General features: G+C 44.9%; 1 protein-coding gene across 1 annotated transcript in view; it reads left to right on the top strand.

Annotated features, from left to right (window-relative positions):
• LOC107120229 (sodium- and chloride-dependent GABA transporter 2-like) overlaps nucleotides 1-14,449 on the top strand; it is an 89,264-nt gene that overhangs the window by 28,473 nt on the left and 46,342 nt on the right. The window contains exon 5 of the mRNA XM_015422871.1: nucleotides 6,049-6,181. Coding sequence (XP_015278357.1) covers nucleotides 6,049-6,181 — 133 coding nt within the window. The remainder of the gene's footprint in view (nucleotides 1-6,048; nucleotides 6,182-14,449) is intronic.

The raw sequence follows: 14,449 nt of genomic DNA, 5'->3' as shown, positions 1-14,449 counted from the left end.
TCTTCTTCTTCTTCTTCTTCTTCTTCTTCTTCTTCTTCTTCTTCTTCTTCTTCTTCTTCTTCTTCTTCTTCTTCTTCTTCTTCTTCTTCTTCTTCTTCTTCCTTTCTGCTTCCTCTCCAAGATGCTTTTGTTTCATTTTGTCGTCACAACTTATTTCATCCTCATGCTTTCCTTTTTCTCCACACTGCAGCAATTTCTTCATTGTTGCGCTCTCCTGCCTTCTTTTCTTTACTTCATCATCATTTTATTTTTTATGGATCATCCTTTATATGTCTCTGGCCCCGGTCACACGGGCCGGATATCGTGCGCGGGGGGGGGGCGTGGCTGTTTGCCCCGGAGCGAACTACCGCACGGCAGCCGGATCAAATGTCCCGCCCGACATCCCGTGGTTGGGGGGAGGTGCCGATCATACCTCACTCCTGCGGTGCCGTGGGGGTTGTGTTTTTTTTTTAACCCAAGTGTTTGCATGCGCCGTTGGGTGCTTGTGCGCACCCGTGGAGACTTGACAAAAAAAAAACCTTTTCACTATGGGACATGGGCGGGTGCTGCATGCCATGAGCTAACACCGGAAACGTGATCTGACGCCCGCCCTTGCCCCGCAGTTTCCGGAAACTAGTAACTCGGAGGTACTAGTTTTTTACAGCGCATCTTCAGAGTGAAGCCTCGGGTGAGCCACGGGAGCTCTACGTTTCCCAGATGTGGCGGTGAGATCGCGCCCAGAAAATCCGCCTATCTTCCGTCTCTCTAGCATGCCTAATGCTCTGTGTGACCAGGGCCTCTGTAGGTCTCTCCTGTAGATACAGTGCCCTCATATTCCCACACACCTGAAGCCAAACAAGCTGGCCATTTGTGATAGGGAAAATACTCTTTAGATTAGGCTTCTTTCTCTGCTTTTGACTGCAACCTGAATGTGAACTGGACCTACTTGAATACATGTAAGTTTTCCTCTTTTGCAATATACTTCTAGGGAGATTTATTTACTGCACTCAGGATCATGCTTCTATGCCTGGGCAAAACTGTGCTATATTAACCAAATATCCCATTACATCCTCTGTTATCGACTGTCTTAAAATCAGTTTGTTTGCTCTTTTTTGCTTCTCACTGCTCAGAGAATCTACTGTGCGTGTTTATTTCTCAGGTACATAAAGTTTTAAAATGCAAAAATAAAAACGGCCCTTATCTTGGTCAGAAAACGCAAAAACATTATTCTACTGTGCCGTATCTTACAATGAAAACTAACAGGACAAAACAAGAACACGGTATGCAGATACTGACAAAATAGAAAACTGTGTGTGTAATCTTATTACATGTGCCAACAACAAATAAAGATGAATTAATAACCAAATATGCAATATGTGCTTTTTAATAAGTAGAATAAGATAACTCTCATGGCTCCACTTATCAGCAGTATAATAAGTGGAGCCGAGAGTCCTTATATTTTATATTTTGCCCAAGGTACATAAGCCAGGGTTTCTTCCCCCTGGCCGCCCAATAGTCTCAGGCGCTAAATCTTTACTGGAATCTCTCTCACAGTTTGTTGATTTTTATTTGAATCCATTCGTTTATCACATCCCCAATTATATTAAAGATATATTTTGTGTTGAAAGTTGAGGGCCTGCCTATTCCATCTGATGCTGTACTAGGGACCATGGACGCTATATTGCTGTACACTAATATACCACATGAAGATGCCAGGCATGTTATTGAGACAACTTTGGAGTCTAGGAGCGATCCATTTCCACCCACGTATTTCATAATGGAATTGGTTGATCTTATTCTAGAGAAAAATTATTTTATGTTTCAAGATAGTTTTTTCACCCCAAAATCAAGGGGGTAGCAATGGGGAGCCCCGTTGTAGCCAGTGTTGCCAGTCTATTTATGTCATCTTTAGAGATTGATACTGTTTGCAACCCTGTGGTGAATCCTTTTGTTTTGGACATATTCTTTTCTATAAATGGTTTATTGACTATGTTTTTGTCATCTTTAAAGGGGCAGACCATGTGCAGGTATTTGTGGATTGGCCCAGTAGTGTCCATACTAGTATAAAGTTTTCTTTTCAGTATGGCAAGGACACAGGGTCATTTTTGACACTGTTGTGTGTAGAACAGGAAGTAATACATTTGCTGTTCGTACTTTTAAAAAGCCCCTTGATAGAATTCCTATCTGCACTATCGATCATTCCATCCACCCCACTTGAGAAACAACTTGCCGTTTAGTCAGTTTTTGTGAATCAAAAGAAATTGTATGGCCTTAAGGAATTATACCAGGGATTGCATAGAAACGAGCAACCAATTTAGAGATCGTGGTTATCCTATAAGCATCTTACAGAGAGCTAGAGTATGGCCCCAATTGTGGAAAGAAAGGATCTTTTTTTTTTTAAAGAAACCTAGAACAACAACAGAATAGATTGACTTGTGGATTCCAATATACTCCTAGGGCACATGCTATAAAGAAAATAATTGAAAATCTCTGGCATGTGGTGGAGGACATACCTGGTTGTGAGATGCCTCCACATATTGGGTTCAGATGGACTCACAATATTTGAGATGCCATCATAAGGTCAGACTTCGGTGATAAACAACAATCAGAATCTGAGCTTCCAGGCCATTTCAGATGTGGGGGTTGTGCTGCATGTCCAATGGCATTGAAATTAAACAATTAACATGCCTACAAGTGGACTTGGATTGGAAATTAAACAGTTTTAGCAATTGCAACACGAAAAAAACCATGTATGTCATAATATGTACTTGTGGGCTCCTCTATGCAGGCAGTACTATGAGGGCAATAAAGTCCAGAATCCTCGAACACAGATCTTGTGTTCGAAATAAGGTAACTGACACTCCTCTTGTTGAACATTTTGTACGAATGAGACATGATGCGGACATGCTGAGATTTTTGTGTAATATTTAAATATGTCAATCATAACTACAGTTTGGTGGATGTTAATAAGGTCTTACTTCAACAGGAAGCTGCATGGATTTTTAAGTTGAACTCCGTTTCACTGTGGGGTTTAAATCAAAGTATAGATTTGAGTAGTTATGTCTGTATGTTCATTTGTTATATTATATTGGATGTGGACTATGTTTGGTGTTTGGATTTTTAGTAACAGCATAAACTTTTTATTGGAGAATAGCTTTACGAGTGTTCATTCCATACACCTGGGAAACTGAAACCAATTGAAGGTTTCATTCGTCGCATGAGATATGAGACTTTCAGAGAACATTTCATACTGAATGGATTTAGAAATTTGAAGAGTGTTATGCTGTTGGTCTGAGATTGTGAGCTATATCTGAAAGGTATGTCTCTCTATTTTTATTAAGGGCAGTATCCCAGGAATGTTATGCATCATGTTATAGCTGTATATTTTGTATAGCTTGTATCTGATTGCTGTGCAGTTCTGCCTTTTGAAGAAACTTTGTGGAAACATGGCGAGTTTTAGTTAAGCTGGGACTTACAAACTAAAGAAAGTTATTTTGAAGTCTGAAGTGGCATGTGTCTGCTACTGAGACTGCCATTGTTTTGGATTCACAAATTGTCTCTATTTTCTTCCATTGCACAGCCTCAGGATTTACTGAGTATAGAATTTACAAAATGCTGAGGAAAACTTTCTATGGACTGCTTTTGAAAACATTGCTGATAGCTGAACCAGTTTCTATGGGCTGTTTTTGAAAATATTGCTGATAAGTGGAGCTGTGAGAATCATCTTATTCTACTTATTAATAAACACACATTGTATATTTGGTTTTCTATTTTGTCAGTATCTGCATACAGTGTTCTCACTTTGGCTTGTTATTTACTCAGGGGATGGCAGGAGAAAAACAATAAAAATTGCTCTCAGCGCAACAGCATTACCTCACTTCCAGGGAAATTCTGGAAGTGATGTCATTCAATTAGAGGAATTGGTAGAAATTCTATGGTTTTCCCATAGGGCTTCCAGCAATTTCTAGAGCAGCATGCTGTCACTTCTGGGGCTTTCCTGGAGCGACATAATGCCCTTGTTGGATGGCACTCCCCCATGTCCACATCCCCCAGACTCCCCCATCTGACACCCCAAAAGTGGAGCCTTGTGGGTGGGGCAGAACCTAGCTGTGTCTAATTAGAGCAAAGGATAGCATTAGCAAAATGGTGCAATTAGGTGATTTTTTTACTTTGGACTTCTGGATCTTAGGGGCCTGCCTTAATAAATTCCCAGTGTACACTCTGTGTATGTGTGTGTGTGTGTTGGGGGGGGGAATAGAAGAATAAAGATGGAGGTGATCTACATAGAGCTTATCTCCAGCTATGGCCTGCATTCCCCCCTCCAGGGTGGCCAGAACTCTAGACTTCTGCTGCAAGGTCTGACCAGTTCTTATGGCATCACTAAGCACTGGGGTGTTCAGGGGACATGCCTGATATCACAATAGCCATGGGTGTGCCTCATATCACAATAGCCATGAAATATGTGTGTAGAAAATGAAAAAACAAATGTCAAAAACCTTCAAATTAACAGAATAAAGCCAGCCCTCTCGATTCTGACTCCTCATCCCAAGAGTTCCTCAGGTTTTTACCTCATTCTACAGGATGAAAGTAATTAAATTTCTTAACAATACTGTCTCTTCAGGGGGCTCAAAGTAGAAGATAGGAGGCATAATATTATTAAACAACAAAGGCTCTTTAACTGTTAAAGAAAGTTCTGAGGTGTCCTCTATAGCCTCACCATCTGGAGTCTTCCCTTGGGCCACCCTTTTGAGGCAGTATGCTTGGCTGGAAAAAGGTGGTATTAAAATCAGTAAGTTCTTGATGAAGAGGCTGTTTTATTGCCATTTCAAGGGTGTTTGTAGAACCAACACCTTCTGGGCCTGGAGGCGTGAGTTGTGTTTGGCTCCTCTCCACTCCCTTCTCTTGAAGAAGGGGGCACCAGTTTGGCCATTTCCTTACCAGTACTCCATATAAGCCTGTACCCCCTTGTTTTTCATTTGGTTTACCGTTTCCTGCCTCTGCTTGTTACCCTTAGGTAAAGGTAAAGGTTCCCTTGCTCGAAAGCCAGTCGAATCCGACTCTAGGGTTGCGGTGCTCATCTCCGTTCCAAAGCCGAAGAGCCAGCGCTGTCCGAAGACGTTTCCGTGGTCATGTGGACGGCATGACTAAACACCAAGGCGCACGGAATGCTGTTACCTTCCCACTAAAGTGGTCCCTATTTATCTACTTGCAATTTCTTGCTTTTGAACTGCTAGGTTGGCAGGAGCTGGAACTAGAGACAGGAGCTCACCCTGTCTTGCGGCACCCGAGTCTTGAACCGCTGAACTACTAACCTTCCACAGCCTGCAGTTCAGCGTCTTAACCACTTGAGCCACCCTTAGCTGGGGGCTAAAACCCTGAATCATCAGGTCAAACCCTGAAACCTGGGCCCCGGTCACACGGGCAGGAAACTGCAGAGGAGAAGCGTGGCTGTTTGCCCTGGGGCAAACTACTGCGCAGTTACGTGATCAGACCTCCTGTGGAGGTACCGTGGAGGTTCCATGGAGGTTCCATGGCAAGGGAGAGGTGCTGATCACAGGACAAGCCGGCGCGCAACGAAGAAGCGCGCGCCGCGGCAAACTGTTTTTTATTTTTGTGTACATGACAAATGCGCATGCTCCGTTGGGTGCACATGCGCATCCACAGAGACTTGGACAAAAAAACCCACCTTATTTACAAGGGGACATGGGCGGGCGCCGGATGCCACCGGAAACGCGATCAGACGCCCGCCCTTGCCCCGCAGTTTCCGGAAACTAGTACCTCCAAGGTACTAGTTTTTTGCCACGCAGTTTCGGCTGGAAGCCTCGGTTGAGCCACGGGAGTGCTACGCTTCCCAGATGTGCTGGTGAGATCGCGCCCGGAAACTCCGGCTGTTTTCCGTCTCACTTGTGTGGCTTCTGTTACGTGTGACCGCAGCCCTGGTAAACCTTACTGTGACTGTGGCATCATGTGGAAATGGCATATTCTGAGGAAGTGGCCAAGGCTGGGATTGGTAACATTGGATGTATCAAGTGAGCCTAGAGGGACTCAATCTGTCTGTCTCTTCCACAGGAGGAGAGTGTTAAAGATCTCTAGTGGCATCGAACATATGGGGGGCATCCGCTGGGAGCTGGCTCTCTGCTTACTGCTTGCCTGGATCATCTGCTACTTCTGTATCTGGAAAGGCGTCAAGTCTACGGGCAAGGTAAGCATCTCCCCCGCCCCCATTCACAGTCCAGACTACCGGAAACCCCTTGAAATTATACCATATCTTTTGAGGTTCTTATCAAAATGAAGAAAATGTTAAAGCATTCACAAAAATTTGTCTTGTTGCTGGAAGTCAGATCTATCAGCTTTTGCCTGCCTTTCCTCAAAAGAGCTCAGGGGACATGGTTCTTCCCTTCCAAATTTTATCCTCAAAACAATGTTGTAGAATCCTAGAATCCCAGAACTGGAAGGGATCACACAGGCCATCTAGTCCAACCCCCTGCTCAATGCAGGATTGGCCTCGAGCATCCCTGATAAGCGTTTGTCCAGAAGCATGTTATGAAGCATGTTAAAGCATGTCAGCGTGAGACACAGTGGCCCAGATTTCATAACTAAGCAGCAGTTTGAACCTGGCTGTCCCCAATCCTAATCTAATACTCTAACCCAGTGGTTCTCAGCCTTTCATGTTTTATGTCCCGCCAATCACTCCATCAAAGAACTTGGGTCCCACCATGATGGAAACAAAGAGCCCCCCTTTCCCTAGAAGGACATTTGTGTGTTTACAGGCATTCTGTTGTTATGTTTATTATTTACAGTAAATTTTAAGGACATACAATGAATAATCCCAGTAGAATGAATAAAGCACAATGGATTATTCCAGACTGGTAGGGCTGGCAGGAAGTGGTACATCAAAGACACTTGTTGGTGCTGCAGGGAGAATGGTGGATTAGGAGAAACACTAAGTGTCCAAGGTTATTACTAGCAAGCCAAAAGGTCACAGAAAGATAACATGTGCTGAGAGCACGCTTGATTGATCAGACTAAGGAAAATCTGTCCATGGCTGTCGGCAAGCATTAGGACCAGACTTTACCCAGTGTCTTTTTACTCCTTTTCAAGGGTGGGGCAGAACGGGGTGCCAATGACTGTAGAACCTTTCACAGATGTTGTTGCCTGATTGTGCACTTTAGATCCATCTGGCATCAGCAGCTATGTTGGATCTAAAGGCGCGTCTGATCGCAGCCTAATTGCTGTAAAAACCCTTTGAATCACCTAGACTACTTCTGCATCCTGCCAGTGGTACACTTAGCACTGGTTGAGAACTGCTGGTCTAATCTGTTGGACGCTGTAACTGTATGCAAGAGGATCTGGGAGAGAAAGGGTTGAGAGAAGTATCTCAGGTCGTGGTCACACGGTCATTTTGATTGGGTTTCACAACTGTTCCCTATTGCATTTAAAAGGGCTGATCAGACCGCCGATTCTGTCTCCCGTATCGCAGTGGACTCACCCCCGCAATCCTCCCGGTTTTCTAGCGCGTTTTGTGACACTGAGAAAATTAAGTACTTTCCTACTACTAGCACTGTGAATCCGCAATTTCTCCTATCTGGACAGCCATCTCTTGCTATGAATGCGATTAGGTCATCTGTACGTTCTTCTTGCAGTATTCCCCCCCCCCCCGCTTTCACCGTTGTGGCATGTCCAATCCTACACTGAATATATTATGTGCATGAACACTCAAGCACACATAAAACAGCACTTGGTTACACATCAGTAGTTCATTTTGTTCACTGTTCGGGGGGAAACTGCTGCATCCAAGCGGGAGCTGTGATTTGTGCATGCACATATGCGCGTATATGCACATGCTCAAAGATATATTTTTTTTAATTATGCCCCGCTGCCACTTGGGTGGCGTGGCTGTCTGTGCAGTGCCTGGAGCCTTGTTATGCAAATGCAAGCGGTTGGGCAAGGGACGTGTGATCACCTGAACCCGCTAAAAAAATATATCTGATCAAATCTACAGCAGGAACAAATTGTGGTAAGCTTGCCGTGTGACCACACCCTCAGTCAGGTACACTTGGCAGTTTGCCCCACCCTCTCTTCAGTTAGATGATGCTGAGCCTCTTTGGTTGCTGCTTGCCTTCTGTTTCATCTTATACAGGACTTCTCTTCTTCTCTCTCTTACCTGAACTTGGAGCAAGTTAATCTTTTTGAAGTTAATCTGTTCACAATAAGTTAAATGTACCTACATTAATATGTCGTATAAGATGTTTTTCTATTTTTGTAAGTAAAATTTCTTTCTCTGGTTACCATTGAAGTCAGTTCACCTTTGTAATTTGTTTGAAAACCATTTTCCCCTTAACTGGGAAAGATGGAGGATCGGAGATACTGCCTCAAACTTCTGTGCTTCCAAGTCAGATGCTTAAAAACAAAAACAAAAAACATTTAACTTGATATAATCTACCCAGGGCTCCTACTTTGGCCTGTTGTTAAATCAGCCTGGCAGTCATTCTTTTTTGTTTTATGCCTAATTAGATTTGAGTCTGTGTGGATTGTTATCGTGCACTGAAGAACATGTATGGACACCAGATGTGTGCCTGTGTGGAGGCTGCTTTCCTGTCTGGGTCCAAATTCACTCTAGGGAATCCGAGCAGAGGAGAGAAAACTCTTTGCCATCACCTACCATGTTGGATCTGCAGGTTTAGGTTTTAATACCCAGCCCGAAAGGGAATCACACATTCATTTTCCTTCCACCTCTCCCTCAGATTTTCATCCCATGTTTTAAAGAGCCCTTAGAAATATAAGTGGGAGTTTGGCAGAATAATCAGAGATCATTTATGGAGGGGGGGGGGAAATCAGGGATACAGGCACGTAAGAGGTTTGGAGTTCCAGGAGGGACTGCTCGGTGAGGAAGCCAAGCGGGAATCTAAGCAGCAGTTCAGGCATCCAAGAGATGTGCAGAGAGGAGAGCATGTGGGGGCAAGGGTGATGCACACTGGGGCAAAAAAATCCCCAACTTCCAAGTATCGGCTAATGGGGTCTGAACTTGCTGAGGCTGAGACGGAAGAAGATCTTGTGGTAGGGGATAGCTCAGTGAAAGTGTGCTGCAGCTGTGAAAAAGACAAACTTTATGTTTGGGATTATTAGGAAAGGGACTGAATATAAAATATATAATGCCCCTGCATAGATCTATGGCTTGGCCATATTTAGAATACTGTGTACAGTTTTGGTCACCGTATCTCCAAAAGGACATTGCAGAGTTTGGAAAAGTACAGAGGAGGGCAGCCAAGATGAGTAGGGGGTTAGAGCACCGTCCCTGTGAGGAAAGGCTGAAGAGTCTGGGACTTTTCAGTTTAGAAAAGAGACAATTAAGGGGGGACATGATAGGGGTTTACAAAATTATGCATGGGGTGGAGAGAGTTGACAAAGATACATTTTTCTCCCTCTCCCAAAATACTAGAACTCGAGGGCATCCAATGAAGCTGATGGGCAGTAGGTTCAGGACAGACAAAAGGAAATACTACTTCATACAGCAAGTGGTTAAAATGTGGAATTCCCTGCCAGAGGATGTACTGACGGGCACAGGAATAAACAGCTTTAAAGGGGAATTGTGCCCTATTCATGGAGGATGAGTCTATCAATGGCTACTAGCCATGGTGGCTGAGGGGAAACTCCACATTCAGAGGCACTTAATCCTCTGAATCCCAGAGCCAGGAGGCAACATCAGGACAAGGCCTCAGCCTCTGGCCATCTGAGGAACTGGTTGGCCACTGTGGGAGACAGGATGCTGGACTAGATGGGCCACTGGTCTGATCCAGCAGGGCTCTTCTTATGTTCTTAAGGGTGAGGACAGCAAGCAAGCTAGACTCTTGGGGTGCACATTCATGACCCAAGCTGAGCACAAGTTGGAATGCTGAAAAGGCAGCTGCTCTTACAGAGGATAAAAGGAACAAAAGTTTGATTTTTCCCAGACAGGGAGAGACAAAGGGGAAGTGCAGGTCAGGCCAAAACTGGATCCTCAGATTGGGGCAGGGTGCATCCTATAGAGATCTATGAAACGTCTGACCATGTTATGTGCCTTTAGAAGCCACAGGGCAGGTAGAAATTCAACAGGGGTAGTTTATCCCATCTTGCTGATAGAATAACAGTAGGTGTAGCCATTGAATTCTGGCCTGTTGTGCAGGTGAGAGAAGGTTCTACCAGAAAGAAGATGCTAACTCTCTAGCACTTTTTTTTTTGAAAGGGTTGCTTCTCTATGAGTTTTTATGCCGCTGTGCAGGCCAGCTGTCAGACTAAGCTGTCATGTGGGTCTTCTGCAGCATGGCTGAACATTGCTCTGTAGCTGACGCCAAACCAATCTGTGTAAAGTTGTCCCTGCAGATGTCATCTTACGCTACCTGGATACAAAGCAGCAGCAAATGCTTTCGATGCATCTGCAATAAGGTTGCTGCTGGGTGACTTTGAAACCTGTGTTGTCTTTTTCTTCCGTTCTGCTGGGCTCCGTGTGTATGTGTGCATGTTGTTTGGCTGCGTGGGTAGCCTGTTTTCCTTAAGTCTGTCTCAAAGCTCTGCAGTTTTTGCACTTGTGCCCTATTGAAATGGAACAGCTCTGACCTTTTGGACTGTCATTCTCTCTATCCTGGATAAATCCTTCCAATAATAATAAGCTGAACCAAGGCTTGAGTTCTGGTCCAGAAGTGTGCTGGGAAAAGGCCGTTTTAGGCACACGAGGATCCCTTCGGTAGGCGCATACGGACCTTATCATGTTAAACACAATCCCGCGAAAGCTGTTTTGTGACTATGAGTGGTGTCAGTTGCCCCAGCACTGGAATTAGTTCTGCCAACCTCCAGGTGTCACTTGGAGATCTCCTGCTATTACAATGGATCTCCAGATGACAGAGATCAGTTCCCCTGGAGAAAATGGCTGCTTTGGAGGGTGGGCTCGATGACATCATATCCTGCTGAGGTTCCTCCCCTCCCCAAACCCCACCCTCCCCCGGCTCCACCCCCCAGGTTTTGTCATTTGTCATTTGTTCTCTCCCTTCCAAGAATCACAGAAGCACAGAGTTGGAAGGGATCTCCAGGGTCATCTAGTCCAAACCCCTGCACAAGGCAGGAAACTCACAAATACCTACCCCCAACAGATCCCTGGCCAAAACTGGCCTGTAGAACAGTTGCTTCCAGACCCCAAAGTGGCGATCAGCATTTCCTTGGGCCACGAGAACTAAGCACTGAGGCAACCCTTCCTGCCCTCCCTTCTCGTGATCTGCCTAAGTTCACAGAATCAGCAGCATTGCTGTCAGATGGCCACCTAGCCTCTGAAAACCTCCAAAAGGAGAGCTCACCACCTCCCGAGGAAGCCTGTTCCACTGAGGAACCACTCTGTCAGGAAGTTCTTCCTAATGTTTAGCCGAAAACTCTTCTGAATTAATTTCAACCTGTTGGTTCTGGTCCAACCTTCTGGGACAGCAGGAAACAACTCCTCACCATCCTCTAGATGACAGCCCTTCAAGTACTGGAAGATGGTTGTCATATCACCTCTCAGTCGTCTCCTCTCCAGGCTAAAGATGAGCCTGTGGTCACATCGGTTTCAGCATATGATAGCCGATGGGTAAAGAAAAGCCTATGCTGGATTTCTTCCAAACCTGCAATTGCTGGTTGTGTATATCAATCTACTCCCCATGTGCAGGATTCGGCTTTTGGCAGCCTACCACCCCATGCTCAAAAAGTGCCAGTTTCAGTGGCATGCCAAATCTTGTACATAATGAGTAATGGGCTGCTGCTACCCACCTTGGCCTGCAGACTACCAGCTCCTAATTCCACCTGCAGAGGTCCACCTCCTCTTGGTAGAAAGACTGGCTACTTGGGACTGGGAAGGGAGAGGCTGCCAAGGAGAGGCGCCAACTGGCACCTTGGCCTGCGGATTGCCAGTTTTTCTAATTTCTCTCTTAGTGGCTTGTTTGCTTTTTCGGGAGGTAGCATTTAACTGAAGACCAGTTGCTGCTCTAGATTCCCCCCCCCCGGCATTTATTAAAATAAGGTTTTGAAGACTGAATGATATCATTAAAGGACTGCAGGCGACTTCGAGGTTTGTAGCGATAGACATAGAAGGAATGTGATTATTTATTCATGCATTTATTTTGAACATTTATATGCCACCTTTTTATTCACATAGGGTCCCCAAGGCGGCGAACATCACACATTAAAACATTTAAGTATTTAAAATGTATATACAGATACTGAACAGTACAGTAAAAACATGTAGACAGTTTCAGAGGGTAGCCGTGATGGTCTGTAGTAGAATGGTTAGATTTGAGTCCAGTGTTATCTTACAGACCAAGAGGATTTTCAGGGTATGAGTTTTCGAGAGTCAAAGCTCCCTTCATCAGACACTAATGATGGAAGAGTTGACTCTCGAAAGCTTATACCTCAAAAATCTTGCTGGTAGGGTTGCCAGCCTCCAGGTTCATTTGTCCGTCTGTCCGTCTGTCCGTCTGTCCGTCTGTCCGTCTGTCTGTCTGTCTGTCCGTCCGTCCGTCCATCCATCCATCCATCCATTCATTCATTCATTCATTCATTCATTCATTCATTCATTCATTCATTCATTCATTCATATATATTTATAGCCCGCCCTTCCCGCGAATGGGCTCAGGGTGGGTAACAGCATATTGGCAATACAATAAATATAATTAAAACTTTAAAACACAATTGTACAACATTAAAATTGGTGGTCACAGCCCCAGTCAGAAACTGAGTGGTTGGGAGAGCTTCTCTGGCCCGTTGGTACAAATAAATATAGCTAGATAATTAATGGACGGGAGACAGGTTGTACCTGGAGATCTCCCATTATTGCAATGGGTCTCCAGACTACCCTGAAGAAACTGGCTGCTTTGGAGGATGGACTCTGTGGCATTATAACCTGCTAAGGTCCCTCCGCTCCCCAAACCCCACCCTCCCCAGGCTCCACCCCTAAATCTCCAGGTATTTTCCAACCCAGAGCTGGCAACACTGCTTATTGGTCTCTAAGGTGCTGCCGGACTTGAATCTAAGAATAAAAGCATATAAATATACAAACAAACCACCACAGACAGATAGGGAGGAGAGCCAATAAGAGTTTACTGTGGGATGCATCAAACGAACCCTGACCTGGATGCCCCAGGCTAGTCCAGCCTTGCCAGATCTTGGAAGCTAAGCAGGGGTTGGCCCTGGCTAGTGTTTGGATGGGAGACAACCAAGGAATACCAGGGCCATGATGTGGAGGCAGGCAACGGCAAAGCCGCCTCTTAACGTCTCTTGCCTTGAAAATCCCAGAGGGTCGCCATAAGTCAGCTGTGACTTGACGGCACTTTCCACCACCGAAACAAACAAACAAACAAACAAGAAGTCCTGAATGTCCTGATGGATTTGGATTTTGAGTGATCATATTTCTGTGTTAGATGGTTTATGACTTTATAATTTGTAAGCTGCTTTGAGCCCCGAGTTCCAGGAGAAAAGCAGCACAAACACCCCAAATAAACCAAATGTGCATAACCACAGGCTGAGCTTTCAGCTCACACGGGCACATCTCTCTTTTTTTCTGTGTGCCTCCCCTGCATCAAGTTGGTTACGATACGGCCTTCTCCATTTTCTCTTGACTGTGCTACCTCCTCCGCCTCATTTCCAAATTCGCACAATATGCTGCTGTCATTTGAATCATGCTCATTAGTGTGTCTTTAATACACCCTCCTGAGCCATTCCCAGCTGATCTTTGTGTTTGGGGCTGAGAACAGATGGAAACGAAGAGTCGCCGTAGCGAGAAAACTGCCTTCTCTTGATAAGACGCAAACCCCTCAATGTGGTTATTAGGTCTGATGGAATCAAAGTGCCCTGGCTACGGCATGGCATAAGATTCAATAGTGTTCCTTCACTGCAAATGAAACGAGAGCTTAGCACAAGCACCCCTGTAGGGAAGAGATGGAGAAGCCAGTAATCAGCATGTTTCTACCATGCAAAAATAATGAAAGGAAGAGACAGGCATTCTGTGACTATAAGAAGAATAAATAGAGGTATCGAGGATATGGGAAATAAGACCAGACATGTTGATGAATGACTGACGTACCGAAAAGCTTGCGTGTTACGAAGCATACGCTCCGTGAAAGCAAAAGTGGTCGATGCAACATAGGAACTCCAAACAGAAGGATCTATAAATGAAGGATATGATAGCCTGAAGTCTTTGGGACAGTTTTCCCTGAAAAGAGAGAGAACATTTCTTAGGGACAGAGTTTGTATTTTGCCCAGAGACAACTGGCAGTAAAGCAAAGGATAAATGCTGACTTCACCAGACGCACCGTGACTTATTAGCTGATGTTTTGTGCATGTAACGGTAATGGGCTCTCGTTACAGCCGCAACAGAAGCACTGCCAAGATGGTGCTGGGTATGCCCACATTGCATATTTTCTCTAGAGCAATTGCCCAAGGGAGATATCTTGTTCATGGATGCTTACTTTGTTTT

Source organism: Gekko japonicus, unplaced genomic scaffold (genome assembly GCF_001447785.1).
Source record: "Gekko japonicus isolate JY-2015 unplaced genomic scaffold, Gekko_japonicus_V1.1 scaffold1229, whole genome shotgun sequence".
NCBI classification, from domain to species: Eukaryota; Metazoa; Chordata; class Lepidosauria; order Squamata; family Gekkonidae; genus Gekko; species Gekko japonicus.
Note: the sequence above shows the minus strand (reverse complement) of the source record. Positions and strands in the feature narration are given on the sequence as shown.